The sequence below is a fragment of the Epargyreus clarus genome, unplaced genomic scaffold, assembly GCF_041222505.1.
Source record: "Epargyreus clarus isolate Ecla_fem2 unplaced genomic scaffold, WU_Ecla_fem_2.2 ptg000032l, whole genome shotgun sequence".
NCBI lineage: Eukaryota > Metazoa > Arthropoda > Insecta > Lepidoptera > Hesperiidae > Epargyreus > Epargyreus clarus.
In genome coordinates, this window is record NW_027332237.1 from 7287404 (window position 1) to 7304049 (window position 16646).

The 16646-nt window shown below is 35.3% G+C and overlaps 2 protein-coding genes across 2 annotated transcripts in view; one reads left to right on the forward strand and one right to left on the reverse strand.

The window, feature by feature from the left end:
- Nucleotides 1-16646, reverse strand: part of LOC140755097 (cell adhesion molecule Dscam2) — a 92155-nt gene that overhangs the window by 73843 nt on the left and 1666 nt on the right. Inside the window, exon 2 of the mRNA XM_073090294.1 lies at nucleotides 7127-7199. Within this exon, the coding sequence (XP_072946395.1) occupies nucleotides 7127-7199 (73 nt within the window). The remainder of the gene's footprint in view (nucleotides 1-7126; nucleotides 7200-16646) is intronic.
- LOC140754948 (venom carboxylesterase-6-like) lies at nucleotides 2463-4175 on the forward strand. The gene has a single exon (XM_073090107.1). The coding sequence runs from the start codon at nucleotides 2463-2465 to the stop codon at nucleotides 4173-4175; it is 1713 nt and encodes a 570-aa protein (XP_072946208.1).

A 16646-nucleotide genomic window follows, 5' to 3' on the forward strand; every position in this document is an offset into this window, starting at 1 on the left:
ACATTCGCATATTTCAGTCGTGCTCGTATCGAGGATTTGAGTTAGTTATTGTGCTCCTTCGATATTTGTGTATAAAACGCACAAGTCTTGCCCGAAAGAATAAGTTTCTGTGACTATTATGTAAACTTTATTTTTGTGTTATTAAAATAAGCTACATGCAGTCCTGACTGTTGTTATTGGCGCTTATAGATAAAGATAAACTATTCCAAAAATAGTTGTTTGAAGGCCGAAATGGAAGAGATGATGGCGACTTCCACATCTTGCCTTCACGATTATTATTTTAATTGTCATCAGGAATAAAGAAATGGACTTGAAAGTGATAGCTTGAAGACCAGTTCTGCTAAACTTGTCGTAAAAATTGCCTTCTCTCCTTTATATTATCTTTTATCCTTTTTCCTCTTTCTGAAAAAAAATCTAAACTTAAGCGGACAGGTAATTAACAAGAAGTGATCACATATGTAGATGTAGACAATATAAAAGTTGCTAATTGACCACTAGACAAAAATATCTTTTTTCCAAACTTAAATCCCAGGTTTTATTGTAAAGTGGATATCATAGCATAAATACTAAGAAAAGGCATCTATACCTATCTTTCCCTGTCCTGAGATCGAACTTGGAACTCAAGCATACCTACCAGCACTCAAAATGCGCACTCGTTTTATTATTTCCATATAAAATAGAAGGTATACCAGATATATACGCTATCCTAGCAATACTTGGATCTATATTTCCTACCTATCGATTCCTTTGTTCTGCAGAACATTTATGAAATTCAGATACACGTACAGTAAATCCAAGGTATGTAGGGCACCTAGAATAGGTATTGTTGTAACACTCTATTTATATTGCGTTCTCGTAGATTCGGGTCGTTTTACACTCATTAATAATTCCAAGAATTGAGAAGTTATTTTGTTATCACTTGTCAATTATTTACGCTTTGTATTTTTTATTGGTTGAAATAGAAAAAAGTATGCAGTACACTTGATGGTAAGTGGCTACTGTCGCCCGTGGACATATGTAAACAAACCTAGATATCTACAAGATTGGATTCGTAACTGAGCAACTAATACGTTGCTACGCCTGAGGACTAAGTATGCCTCGAGTGAGTAGGTATATCTTCTTTACGTCACCCTTCAAAATGTAATGCAGCAGCGCTTAACACTGCTGTTTTTAGCCCCGGAGTCGAACCACAAAGGGATCTACCACCTTAAAATTAGCCAAGTAAAGAAAAGTTAAGTTTTTTCAATGTACTCGTAAGTATGTATATATTTAGCAGGGACCGTGGACTAAACAGTTCAATAGGTTTAATATACGAGATTTTTTTATTCGTTAGGGACGAGTGATATTAAGAACATTAAAATTTTAGTTGAAAACGCCTTTATTTCGTTTGACCGGCTCGACGTAAAAATCTTGTTTACGCAGACGAAATTGTCGTTATTGAAAACATTGTTTAAAAATCAATAACCATATAAAGGATCAATGAAGCTAAATTTATGCCACATGAAACTAGAATTGCTAGCAATAGAATAACAACCAACACTTCGAAGACAGTAGTTCTGGTATAACTTCAGTCAGTCTTAGACGATAACACTGTTGTTTATATAACCTATATACATACCTTCAGATATGGTAATAAGACGAACTGAATGCCGGAATACATCTGAGTGGTTTGGTAACTGATGTAAACGTAATAGATGTTGAATAATTGGAAACTTGTGTTTAGCATTGGAACTTAAAGTAGCCTGAATTGGAATGAGATCATAAAAACAAATCGAGCTAATGATTTTAATGAAATCCTTTAGAACCTTAGATAAAGATTAAAAGACGATGGTATAGAGAAACTCAAAATACATACTTCAGGAAAGGAGTTACTTGTGAGGTATGACTGTATGGAAATTGTATGACATGGATGATTGTACGATATGGATGTAAAAACTGACAGTTTACCTGATTTCACTTAAAAATACACTAATATATAGTATTTAACAGAAAACAAAAAAATATACTGAATGTAGATGCTAAAATATATAAAAGGTACAAAAAATGGTTCCAGTGACACGTAGCATTTTAGTTTTGATAATTTAATTATTAACGAACACTTAATTAAATAGAATGGCTAGAGTTTAGTAAAAGTCAATACTAGTTAACTATAGAGAAAAATTAAAGCAAACGCAATGATAACTTTAATGATTCTGTTAATTAACTCTAAATAAACTTGACCGCAATAAGAACCTTAATACGCAAGTCCATCATGATTCTGTAAGATAAGATAATAATAGCCATTAAAGCAATAAGTGATAATTTTTGTCGAAGAAATAAAAACATACAAATAGTATAAATTGAATCATTCTGACTATTAGTGCCATTTGTTCAAACAACGTTATAAATAGAGTTAAATAGAAATGTGAGATTAAGACTTAATTTTCATATATGTTTTCTTAAATTTAATAAATCGTGATAAAATGATCCTGAGAGTCATATATTGTGTTCTTCTTTACCTCCCTGAAGCGTTGGTACTAGAGAGATCGCTGATCATTACAACAACTACTGGACCTATTAAAGGGAAGATTAATCGATTTAATAACATTGAGTACTATTCCTATCAAGGGATACCATATGCAGAGAATCCTACTGGAAATTTAAGATTTATGCCTCCAGTCCCAAAGGAGCCATGGAACAACACTCTGGACGCCACAAAAGAAGGAGCAATTTGTTCACAATTACCAAGGGGATATTTTATGGAAAAGACAACTGAAGATTGCTTGAAAGTTAACGTTTTTGTGCCTGCTAATGGAACGCATAAACTACTACCAGTTATGGTGTTCATTCATGGCGGTGTTTTGCAATATCTTTCTGGAAATATTGACTGTTGCCAAGGCCCTCAATTCCTTCTAGAACGTGAAATCATATTTGTCACAATGAATTTTAGATTGGGTCCATTTGGGTTTCTATCACTTGGAATAGAAGAAGCTTCAGGTAACGCGGGCTTGAAAGATATACTATTGTGTCTCAAGTGGGTTAAAGAAAATATTAAGAGATTTGGCGGTGATCCCAACAAAGTAACTATAGCTGGGCATAGCTCTGGTTCATTAATTGTTAACTACTTCATGCTAACTGAGAAATCAAGTGGCTTGTTTAACCAAGCTATACTTCTAAGTGGCAGTGCTTTTAGTCCAAGGTCTTTTGCGCGGCACTCAAAAGAAATTGCATTTTCTTTAGTTAAAGAACTAGGAATAGAAACAGATGATGTGTATGAAACTCTAAATCAGCTTCAAAAAATAGACGCATCTGAACTCTTACGTGCTTATGAAAATATGAGTGAAACTTATGATAGTCCTTTACGAATATACGCTCCTTTCGTAGTATCAAAAGAGGTAGAATCTGATCATGCTTTATTCACTGATGAAATAGAATCCTTTAGAAAAAATAATACGATACCACAAAAAGTTCCTGCTTTAGTTGGAATCACTGCTCAAGAAGCCATAAGCATAATACCTTATATATTCTCAAAAACGAGTGGAATTGAGAAATTGCGTGAGAATCCTGAAAATTTTATTCCGTCTAATATTGAATATCCAATGGGTTCGCAAAGGTCTAAGGATTTAGGACGAATGATAAGTGAAATGTACTTCGGTGGTGAATATATGAGAAATCTGACCTTAACTACTCTGATAGAGTTTATATCAGATACACAGTACATTTTTGGTGTTAACTATTGGGTCAAAAAGTACAAAAACATGGTTGATAGTAACGCGCTGTACTTCTACATTTTCGATTTTATTGGAGATTTGAATAGATGTAATATGTTCTTCAAGTCAAGTGTCAATGGAAGTTGCCATGGAGATGATATACAGTACTTCTTTCTGACGGATGCGTCAAGGAATGTTTTAGGGCATATTGATGAAAGAACTAAAAAGGTGATGGATCTTATGATTAACTTTATATCAAACTTCATTCACTACGGGAATCCAACCCCAGATAGTCTTAATAACGACATAAAATGGCCTGATTATGGAAAAGAACAGAACTATTTACTATTAAATGAGAATCCGGTTGCAGCTAAATTTAATTCCAATGTTTTATATCCAAGAATGCAGTTTTGGGAAAAGGTATATGATGACTATTATGATTATATGGACAATGGAGGTGAAATACAAAAGAAGATTATTCCTTAACATTACAATGTATATTTAAATTTTGGTACAATATACACTGTACATACCTCCAGATATACTAGAGAAACAAACCCGACTGCTTTAAAAAGTATAGTCTTTGTCACTCCCTCACGAATCCATCGATATCTCATAATGTAAACCCGTCAAGCCGTTTGGAATATGCGGCGTGTCAAAGAATTGGACATACATATACAAAACATTACCCTGTAGCATTACCATGAGTTGGCATAGAAACGCCACTATAGAAATGGTAAATAGAAAACTATTGTCATTTTGCTAGTGAATAACATAACTACTATCGTTACGGTATTTCTTGACAACGTCTGTCAAATTAATGACTCATGGGACCGAATTTGTATGGCAATAGATCATAATGACATTCGCTAGCGATTTGATTTCGATAGGTTTTTTACGTATCGAGTTACGTCACTACGGATTTTAGTTCTACGAGTAACCACCAGAGGCGCTGTACAATTTTTCATACATTTATTTTACGCAGTCGCTAGCGAGTAATACTTTTGTAAACTCATGGTAGTCCTACTGCACTCGGATATTAAAGTTTTCTTTAAATCTTACATTAAATGGTAAATATATTTTTATAAATAATGTGTCCTTTTATTCCTTTATTTCTTTTAATTTAATGACGTAATGGCGCATACAAATTAATTATGACCATCATATCTTTTTTAATTAATATAAAATTAAAATGCATGAATTACGTAATAATCCGTTCGCATTCCGTTAACGTTTTGAATGTAAGAGCTAACCAAGCGTAGATAATCGGATTATGACGTCATGTATGTATAATCCGTTCATTGTTTAAAATATTTAATGTTTATTTTAGTTTTCATATAAATTCCGGGAAGTATTTGTTGAAAATAAGTCGACTTGATGGGATTACTGATGGATTCGATATGTAAACACTACTGCCATTTATTTCTGATTGTGAAAGGTGTGGTGAAGGAGACATAGTTTTTTGAGGCGTTCTTAGTCGTCAGGGGTTGATCTGTTGCCGACCTTAGGTAGGAAAATAATCCTATCTGGGATTGATTACAGTTGTCCATGGGCAGCAGTAGCCACTTACATCAGGTGGACAGCCTGCTCGTCTGCTACTCCTATATTATAAAAAAACAGAAGCAGCAAACGAGAATGCAGTCTATCTAATGGTAGGCATTGTATCATCCGTGGACATGTGTAATCAACCCCAGATAAGATTCCTACCTAAATTCGCTTACAGACTCCATCTATCCGCCAGCTATCAGGAATCCATTGTTGGGCTGCCTTAGACGACATTGCCATAGTTATTGCAATTTTCAGACGATTATAAATTATGATATTATAAAGGACTAACTATTAAAAAGTAGTCAAAATTCATTTGCAAAACTATAATACACTGGTAATGTTACAACCATATTGCTTACTAAAGTATTTCCACCTATTAAATGCAATACGTTATTGAATTAAATTGTAAGTATATTAATAATAACCGCACTAATTTATTGGTAATGTTTAATTACATTTCTGGTAAATTAATACAATTTTACAAATTATCTGTTGATGATTTCATAATAAATGCTTTTTGAAATAACAAAATTAATACACGTTTTAAAAACTCAGCCTGACCGTTAACAGCTGCATTTACCCTAAAATGTTTTACTACGAAAATAATGATAAAATGAAATATACGAATACTAAATACTTTACCGAAGGTTAATGACACAATTAATTGCTTCCATCATCGGAGTGAGTTCTGACGTGTCAGCTATTAATTTTAATTAATTTAATTAAATCCTAACGAGGACATTTTGTACATTTCGAGGTAACTGCACCATTTTTCGGCAGCTTTTGTTTTGTTGTTATTAATAAATTATATATTCTAAAATGGTATTGTAACATCACCTGGTAGTAAATAACTACTACCACTTAATACTTTACATAACGTTTTAATTAAAAAGTCCTCAGGGGCATCTCACAGCACCTATATTATCTTTTTAACATTATTTAGACTATCAAGACAAATATATCTATACGATTATTGTCCCTTATTAATACTTAATCTATCCATTTTTACCTTTTTTTTTTGTTTACGAGGGGGAAACCTTCAAAAGGTACCCGACGACGTGGGAGCAACGCCGGCTTATGTGGGATTTTTACCGCACTAAAACCCCTCCGGTGGTTCTCGTCCCGTCCTCAACGCTTGTTGGAAAACTCCATGGTCTCCGAGGGAACCGGAGTCCTCCAAGCGTGATGCCCCGATCGGGCTCTGCCCTGGGGGAGCACTTTTGGCTCCTCCCACATCATCTGGTGTTTACAACGGTATGCGACCACACATACCGTCGTCCTTCCCGGGGTTGCTTGCTGGACGGTTCGAGCTCCCACTCTTGCCGCCCGCAACCCCGGAAGCCCCCTTTTAGTCGCCTCTTACGACAGGCAGGGGATACCGTAGCCCTATTCTATTCCCGAGACTACAGGGACAATCCAATTTTACCTACAAAGGATCGAAATCTCTAGTACGAAGAGATTGTTTTTTATTTGAAGATTGAATATCTAACGGACATATATCTAACGATAATAAAATATTCGAAACATACAAACATAGACACGAAAAACATCACCCTTTCTAGCAGTAGGGTAAAAAGGTTCGTGAATGACGAAAGCTTTGAATAATAATATGAGCTTCGCGCCTACGTGGCTTAAACCTCGCCTGAGCTTTCGGATAAGCTTCGAAGCTTTACGAATTTTCAAGTGTGGATATAGTTTCAGAAATGCAAATAGTAACTTCTACATGTTTACCTTATATTTTTCAAATATTTAAGTTTTTGTTTTTACAAATGTATACAGTGTTGAAAATATTCTTATATTTCATGGCTTTAAGCATTCTTATTCCGAGAAGATTCCAGTACCCAGGAAGAAGGATAAATTATTTATTTTTCTCTTCTTTTCTTTCTTACCTTTTGTTAAATAGATTTCCTTTTAAATTTCTGTTGTGAGTATCTTGGATTTCGTCTGCAGCCAGGGTCAATGCTGTAACAAAAGAAGGTTAGTGCTATTAGTTTTGAATTGCAAGATAATTAATATATTACGCCTACAGCTTATTAAATAAAACATAACGTACTAAGTTGTAATATGAAGGAAAGAAGCTTTTTTGTAAATGTAGTTTTATGGCGCGATGGGAGAATGGGAAATTGGTTTAGGCACTTATATTTCTCATTTGTTAAACTATTTAATAGTTTATCGACTTCAATTAACAAAAATATTGATAAATAACAAAATAAATCATTTATTATCAAATCTTTTATTTATCAGCAAAATCAATAATTATAAAATACTTTAGTCGCTGTATTTAAAAAAAATATGCAGAATAGTATTTTATTTTCAATTTTACCTTCTATTATACATTCTAATACATTTTTATATTTATCCTTACCATAAATAGACTTCTCTAAGGTTTATCGTTGAGTTGGGACACTACATAATAAGCCAGTATTATAAACCCTCAAAGTGGGATAAATATACCGAGCTGTTAAGTCCCACCGAGCCGATAAATCTATAGAGCTGTTAAACCCCACAATACATAAATGTATAGATATGAAGGTTTTCGATAAGAGTTCATTCAAACAGTCGCACAATGGTCGACGCGATTAAAAGGGAGGTCCCGAAACAGTAACTAACACTAAAAAATAAAATAAATTTAAAAAGTTCAATTAAAGCAATATAATTATATTTAATTAATAAAAATGTGAAAGTCGACACCCACAAGTGCACACCCAGGGTTCCGTACCACCAAATTTTCATGTTTTATTTTTTTTATTTTTAGTATGTGTTATTATAGCAGTCAGTTAAGTAAATAGATTGTTAAAAATTGAACTGTCTACATATTACGGTTAAATAGATAAACCGAAGTGACGGCCTAGTGGTTAAAAAACTCGGGCGCTCGATCGAGGGGTCCCAGGTTCAAATATCAGGCACGTACCTCTGATTTTCGAAATCATTTGCGTATTATAAATTAATTATCACTTGCCAGAACGGTGAAGGAAAACATCGCGAGGAAACCTGTATACCAGAGAGATTTATAAAAAAAATCTCAAAGGTATGTGCAGTCCACCAAATCGCATATGGCCAGCGCGGTGGACTATGGCCTAATCCTTCTTATTCTGAAAGGAGACCCGTGCCCAGGAATGGGACAATAATGGGTGGATAATGAAGATAAACAGAAAAACGTCAATTAATTTAAACATTTTTTTACATATCTTTTTCCTTTCTCTAAATTTCCGTTAAAAAGATTAGCCATAAAAATGTATTTCAAGATTAAGGTGAACATAGTTATAATATATCCGTATAGACAGACTACAAGGTCCTATTACAATATTTGTGTTAAGTACACACCAGAAACAATAGAAGGGACAAAGTCGTTGAGACTTGTACTTGCACAGCGGAGTTACTACTTACATTTTGGAAACTTGTCTTCTTATGTGTGGGGTGTTATTAGGGTTATCAACTTGTGAACAAAACATAAAAAATACGTCATAAATTAGATTAATTTTATTTCATACGTATCCCAATGGTCTTCTCACAGAATGTTAGTAATTATGTTTAAAGACATTTATTTCTCATAAGATTTTACAAAAAAAATCACTTACAGAGAAATTACAAAATATTATTACAAACAAATTTAAGTGGGTTAGCGTAATGTAATTGTGGGTAGGTTTAAAGTTAACAAACATATCTGTAGAAAAAATGGGAGTGCAATGGTTGTTGTCTAAGGGTCATAACACAGTGTTGGTTAATAATTATTTGAGTAGCTTAAGTTAGCGTTTTATTGTATTTCTTTAAAATATAGGCAAATGGATTAGATTGTTAATAAAGGTTTACATTAATTAGAATGCAGACTCGCGTGGCCGAACGACTATACCGGTCTGACGCGCAGAGGAACCCGGGTTCGAACCCCGGCCAGAAAATATGTAAATGATGATATTTATCTATGTGTGTGGCCATGGCACCCACGACACAAGGAATCCTAGTATAGGGCTGTGAGTGACAAAACGTACTTTAATTTTAAAAAAATTAATGATTAATATTTTTTCTTTAATTTCGACTAATCGTTAAGAGATGGCGTCATATACAGGATGCAAGAATCAAGCTATTAAAGTTTTTTAAGTCTATCTATCTTTCTTGTATATAGTACCTAAACTAGAATTAAGAGTATTCGAGTACTATTGCTCCCCGTACATTTTCACCTAAGCTGGTAACAGATCCCTTTGTCAAAATCACGATAACATATCGCCAACCCTAACGGATGTATGCTAACATGAACTTCAAAGCAACTTCCATACAACCCCGCTTAATATCCAGCTAAGTAAACTTATTTGAAATGTTATGTTTACTTTCTCGTAATTAATTTCCACAGATTGTACTACTTTAGTTCGTTTACGAGTTTGTTATATGACTCTCCTACATTCATTGGTAATTTCTCTAAGTATAGGAGTTATATGACAGTGGTCTGATTACCGGCTTTCCACTCTGATTCACGAATCAAATTCCAAAATGGATCCATGAAGCTAAACAATGGAACAAACACGCGAAAAGTGAATTCTAAACGTCAAAATCGTATTACAAATTAGGGTTCATATACATTCACAGTCATAGAACGTTTCAGACGCGTGTCGCAAACGAAATAGTATTCTCCGATACAATTCCTTTAAACTATTTTATCCTAAATTAAGCTTAACACCGCTGTTATTAGTGAGAAATAAATGTGGCAGTGGGGCCTCCGGAATCAAACCACAAAAGTTTTAAAGGTGGTAGAGTTCTCTTTGACTCGTCTCCAGCGGAACCATCGCCACACATATTTCTACCTATAACAGTAGTTTTAATCGCTGCTGTGTTCTTGTTAAAAGGGTGTGGCAAGGGAGACATACTTTTCCGGGGCATTCCAGATTAGTCCTCAGGTAGTCGAACCCTGGCAGGATTCTTGTCTTACGTGGAGTTGAGTACAGACGTCTAGATTTTTTATAATATGGAGTAGCAGACGAGCATGCAGTCTACCTGATGGTAAGTGGTTATTGCCGCCCATGGATATCTGTAATTGACTCCAAATAGGATCAGATATTCGTACCGGAGGTCGGCCACAGATGCGCTGCTACCCCTGAGGACTAAGCTGAAACGCCTCGGAAAAGTATGAGCGTCTATGAGCGGCAGTATCCACATACCATCAGATGGATTGCATGCTTTTCTGCTACTTCTATCGATCCCAAGGATTCTAGTTGCGAAGTCATAAAGTCACATTTAATTAATATTATCGATAACGTAATAAATTAACGTAAGCCGTGTTTAGTGAGCGTGAATAATACGCGCCATGTCGGGTATGTGGTTTCCAGAGCCTTCAAGCGAACATAATCTACGTAGGTGTATAAATTTTCTATATTTTGCGTCTGATTATAAAATATGTGTTGTACAGTTATGTTTATAGTTATTACATACTTTAAGACCTTTTTCAGTATTGCAATGTTTATAGTACTAGGCGTACTTAATATTTTAGGAGGTGATATTTTTATAATATAGGAGTAGCAGACGAGTATTCAATCCACCTAATGTAAATGGCTACTGGGGCATATGGACATCTGTAAACAACCCCAGCTAAGATTAGATTTCTACTTGAGGTTGGCATATATAGCCGATACTCTTGTTTCCCTTTAAATTCCAGAACACAACACATTGATTAGACAGAAATCAGTGTGGTGTGGTGCCACCGGAGTCAAACCACTGAGGATTCTAAAACCTTTATTATGCCCTTTAAAGCAGAACACAGAGTTTAAAATTCACACGAGCTCTTGGAAAACATTATCATATTAAAAAAATATTTTATTTTCGAAGCAAACTTTTTGCTACATCAGTTATTACGATTGGAAGGCAGCCATTTTCCCTGCCAAGAAAACCTCGTAAAGGTACACTTTGGAAAACAATACACCAAGTACGAAATAGATTGCCACTTTGAAAAAGAGATTTATTTACCTACTTTTAAAGAGTTTTGCGGCCTAGTAAGTACTTTTATAAACATTCATTTTCATTTGTTTGGACCATTTCCATCGCATTGTTCATTACGTTTATATTAAAAAAATGTTGATTCAAAATTGAATTCTAAAAGGGTTTTTATTTTACAATCAGAGACACTTGAACAGAGAAAGACAGACAAGACACACATATGCTCAAAATATATGTGTGTCTTGTCTATCTTTCTATAATATTTCTGTACAATTTTAGAGTGGTTTTCCTTTTAATTATTTTTTTAATGTTGAAAGCATTTCAATTCTATTATTATCTGATTTTATCAATGAGTAAATCAAATAGACAGACATACACAAAACAATCAGGCCATTTAAAACATATATAAGTGGTGCACTATTGTAAGACCATACAAACACTACGTTTACGTCAAAAACGCCTGTATTTACCCTAAAATATTAAAACTATGGCCTAATCCTTCTTATTCTGACAGGATGCCTGTTCTCAGCAATAGGATAATATTTTAGTGATCATAATGATTGAAACTGACAGCTATTTAGAATCCCAGTGGCGAAAGAGCGTCAAAATCAAAAGAAATAACTCCAAGACTGAAACTCGTAGCCGACAGCTTTGGCAGTGAGAAGTGTAACTTCGTAATTGTCGAAGTTTTAACGACTAGCGTGTTCTTGCCGTCAGGGCAACGGAAATTAAAAGTTACGGTTTGCAGTTCACTTGGTGATATTTTTATTGAGATTTGTTATAAGACAGGGTTGGTTTAAGGAGAAGAAATACAAGATTTAAATAAATCTCGAGCGCTTTGTTTATTTAAAAAAATATATATATCTCATGCTTTTATTTTTAAGTAATGTGGTGAATTGATAAGTATATTGTAAATCCGTAATTGGCTTCAAGACCTATATTATAAGTTTAGCAGGTAAATTGATTGTTACAAGCTGTGGATTTTGTGAATTAAATAAATAAATAAATAAAAGATGCCTTCGTCAAATATACCTATCAGAGACGTTTTAACTTAGTCCTCAGGTGAAGGAAAGTTTTAGTTTTTATCAAAATCGGCCTCGTAATTTCTTTCAGCATTTTTCGCTAACCCTTATAGTTTCTCTACCATCTACTACTCCTATGTCAAAAGCTCTGGTGGTGGTGCCTCGGACAATTAAAGTGTTTTACCTCTAAAATGAGCAAACACTAATTGCAAGACTTCATTTTGAGGACGCTGACGCCAACACGTTGTTCGTCGTTAAAACTTCGACTATTACGAAGTTGTGCAACTTAGTTGTTTCGAGTTTTATTATGCTCGTTTGTATTTCTTCGACAGTTCACTTTGTTAGTGTTGTTCGGTCGGTGACTGGGGAAATAACTGTTTTATATAAGCAGTTGTGGAGCGCTGACACGAATTAGTTTTTACTGAGAGTCCAGCTTTTGAAATTGAAACGCACGTATTCAAAGTCATATAAGTTCACACTTTTTATATTTATTTTTATAAGGATAGGATAGCAATTGAGCATGTATCAACTTCATGGTAACGGCTTGGTTGAAGGTAGTAGAACCCTCTGTGGTTCGACTCCGGCGGCACCTCCGCCACACCTATTTCTACCTAGTAACAGCAGTGTTAAGCACTGCTGGTTCTGGTTTGTTGGGTGTAGTAAGGGAGATATACTTTTTCGAGGCATTCCAGATTAGTCCTCAGCGCTGGCACCGCTTCTGTGGCCGCACTCAGGTAGGATCTAGTAGTAGTAGATCTAATCTTATCTACGATTAAGCACAGATGTACATAGGATATGGGAGCCACTTACCATCAGGTTGACTACAAACTCATCTGCTAAACGTATATTATAAAAAAAGTCTATCAATCCGCACTTGACTAACGTTTGATTTTGACGTAATGTTTTAATACTGGGAGTCAAAAACCCATGCTTACCAGTGGGACAATATGGGGTCATGATAATGACTAAGAATCACGCTGTGAACGTGCTCTGTTCTAATTTTAGAGACCACAGAAATCTAATACAAGCACAAAACTACCCCTTTATAGTAAAGTGTTTTTTCAACCCTTTGAACACTCCACGGTTAAATTATCGCCTACAGCAATCTCAAATTTCTATTAATTTGGGCACCACAATTTCAAGAGGTCCTTCAAACCCATTGTAAACCATAACACAACTGAAAAAACAATTCATCCCTTATTGTTAGGGCCGCGATCTTCAATGGGCTTAATTCACTTAACTGTTTCTTCAACTCAAAATATTATAATGGACGCCCGAGGTCATGCACTACAAAGTTCTCGAAATTTCTTATCTCTTTGTTGGCGTCAACCTATCAATGTCCCATAGCTGGGTACGGGTCTCCTCTCGAAGTGAGAAGAAGTCGAGGGGTGGGGTGATTAAGTACGAATTTTTAGATTTCACACAATTTTGATAGATTCTTTTCAACTCTTACGCGTGTAGATGTTAACGCCAAACGTTTAAGCAAGTGATAGCAATCAGTCCTTGCATGGGGTTTGAACCTCGGACCGTCTGAATATGAGGCCGAATTCCTTAACATGTACCTGGCTATCACTATTGTACGTTAACGTCACTAAATAATCTATCTCCTAAATTATGCAACGTTCAACATCACCATAGTGGGCATATATAAGTTGCCAAACGAAAAAACCGTTTCTTTTTAAATCTTTCAGCCATAACAGGCTTGTTTTTTATACAATTAAGGAGCAGACGAGCATGCAGTCCACTTGATGGTAAATAGTTACTGCCGCCCATGGTCACCTGTAATCAACACCTACAAATGCGCCGCTACTCCTGAGCACTAAGCTGGAATGCCTCGGATAAGTATGTCTCCCTTACACATGACCTTCACTCGTTAGTTAATACTCACTTGAACAATAAGGTCGAGTCAGACTAAACCCCAAAATATAGAAGGGTAACAAGGGGCGTTGGAAATCGCTCACGGAGCCGGAAGCCCCACTTTAATCATTCTGAAACTGTTCATTGAATTTGCAAAATAATTATCGACGATATTGTGATATTTTGTGTAGTGTTAAAACGCTCGGAAGAGATTTCAAAAATACAATCTTCTTCCAAAAACATAAACCTATGCAAAAATACATCTATATCTACTAACTAGCTGACCCGGCAAACGGTGTGTTGCCATATAAATAAAAAAATGTTAAGGGTGAACAACCCTTATCACTTAGGGGTATAAAAATAGATAGTAGCCGATTTTCAGACCTACTGAATATGCATATAAAATTTGGTGAAAATCGGTAAAGCCGTTTCGGAGGAGTACGGTAACAAACACCAACACGAGAATTTTATGTATAAGATTTATCATACTTTACAAAAGGAATGGAAAAATTAATGAACGTAATTTTGATTTTTAATTAAAAAAAATCCGTTTTGGATTTACAAACAACGTACTGCATATTGTAAATGTATATTTATGTTTTTTCTTTTATTTTTGTGACAAATTTTCATGTTTTCACCATTTATATAATATACTTATAAATAATATGTTTAATGTTTGAGATGTTGTATTTGCTACTTAAGTTATTACATGCATTTATTTCTTTTCAGGGTCTTCGAATCCACACCGGTAAGCAGCATCTATATAAACGGCCCTTCATAAATCGCCACACAATCTTATGTTCAAGTTACTTCAAGCACATGATTTATGCTATGAACTTTGTTTCCTAATTACCCCGAACTTCTGTACTTGTGTATACTATTTGTATAATTGGTATAGTTGTGTGGGTTTGAGGTCAAAATGTCCGAAGTAAATGTGCTACAAATGAAAGGGGTTCCACCAAGGACTGCCAATTCTACTACCAATGGAGTAAATGTCGTGTTTTTCTTGATACCCATATCATGAGAGAGCTTGAAAACAACTGGTTCGCCATGTTGCGACGCCATAATGGATTTAGAATAATGTCATTAAATTAATAATGCATTATCACCTTTTTTTATAATATAGGAGTAGCAGACGAGCATGCAGTCCACCTGATGGTAAGTGGCTACTGCCGCCCATGGACATCTGTAATCAACCCCAGATAGGATTAAATATTCCTACCCGAGGTCAGCCACAGATGCGCCGCTACCCCTGAGGACTAAGCTGGAACGCCTCGGAAAAGTCTGTCTCCCTTACCACACCCTTCAAACCGGAACACAGCAGCGCCTAACACTGCTGTTATTAGGTAGAAATAGGTGTGGCGGTGGTGCCGCCGGAGTCGAACCACAAAGAGTTCTACCACCTTACTAACCTAACCAAACTAACTACTCACCTAAACCAAAAGTGTATCCAAAATTTCAACTCAATCGGCTTTAACCCAAAGGTGTTTGGTTACTGGTTTAAAATTCAATGCAAGATTAGATACTCATACACTCGTACATACCAATTAACAAAGCATGTGAATTAAAAGCTTCGAATAATACGAGTTCTATTTTAATAGTCTTTAATATATTTGAATAGTCTCTAATAATTATTAATATTCGAAATTCCAGTCGGAAACTTTTTCAAAAAATGTTTTTATTCGAACCTGGTTCACAAGCTAAGGAGATGAAAATTCCAACCACGGATCTCGTATAATATAAAGGTCATATTCATGTTCATTAAATCCACAAAAGCGTTATCTAGGTTACATCTGGGCGCCATTGAGGTTACTGAAAACATTCTCGAAGTTGGACCTACAACACCTGTCCTATAGCGGGCGAGAAGCGATAAGCGATGAAAATATTTTTAAATAATTAAACTAAACCACGCTAAAGACTAACAATTTAAATTTACCAATACTCAGATAGAAGGCGAAGAGGCGAAGGAGGCATTTAAAGCTCATAAACAGGAGATAACAAAATTACATAAGAAAATATAGGACTAGCTTTACCGGCGGCTTCACTCGCAAACAGAGATTTTTATCTATGCCTCGTTATTTCCTGACAACGTGTGTACAAAATTTTATGACAAACGGTTATGTAGCTAAGGCATGAAATACACTTTCATTTCATTTCGCAAACAAACAAACTCACATCCTCATTTACACATACGAGTACATAGAATTTACATATCTTTTTACACTCTTAGCTTCGCACTACGATGCCATGTGTCGTGGGCGCTATTAGACACAAACACCCTGAAAGAAAACCTAAATTCGTTATTTTTCCCTGGCTGAGATTCGAACCCGAAACCTTTTGCGTATCAAATGGTCATGACACCTGTATCACACGGATCGTCCACGCAGATATCGCTAAACTTGCTTCTAGCAACACGCTTGCAGTGAAACAAGTACCTAAGTTCAAGTTTCCTTTGAAAAAGCTTTGTAAGGAAATTTAGGCGACGGATCGCTGTGTGTGCATCTTCCAAAGCGGTTTTGAAGTTTTAATGATGTTGATGGAACACTTATTTTTTGTAAAATTGTATTGTGGGTTTTTAACGACCCGCGCCGGTGACACGTTGGTTATTACG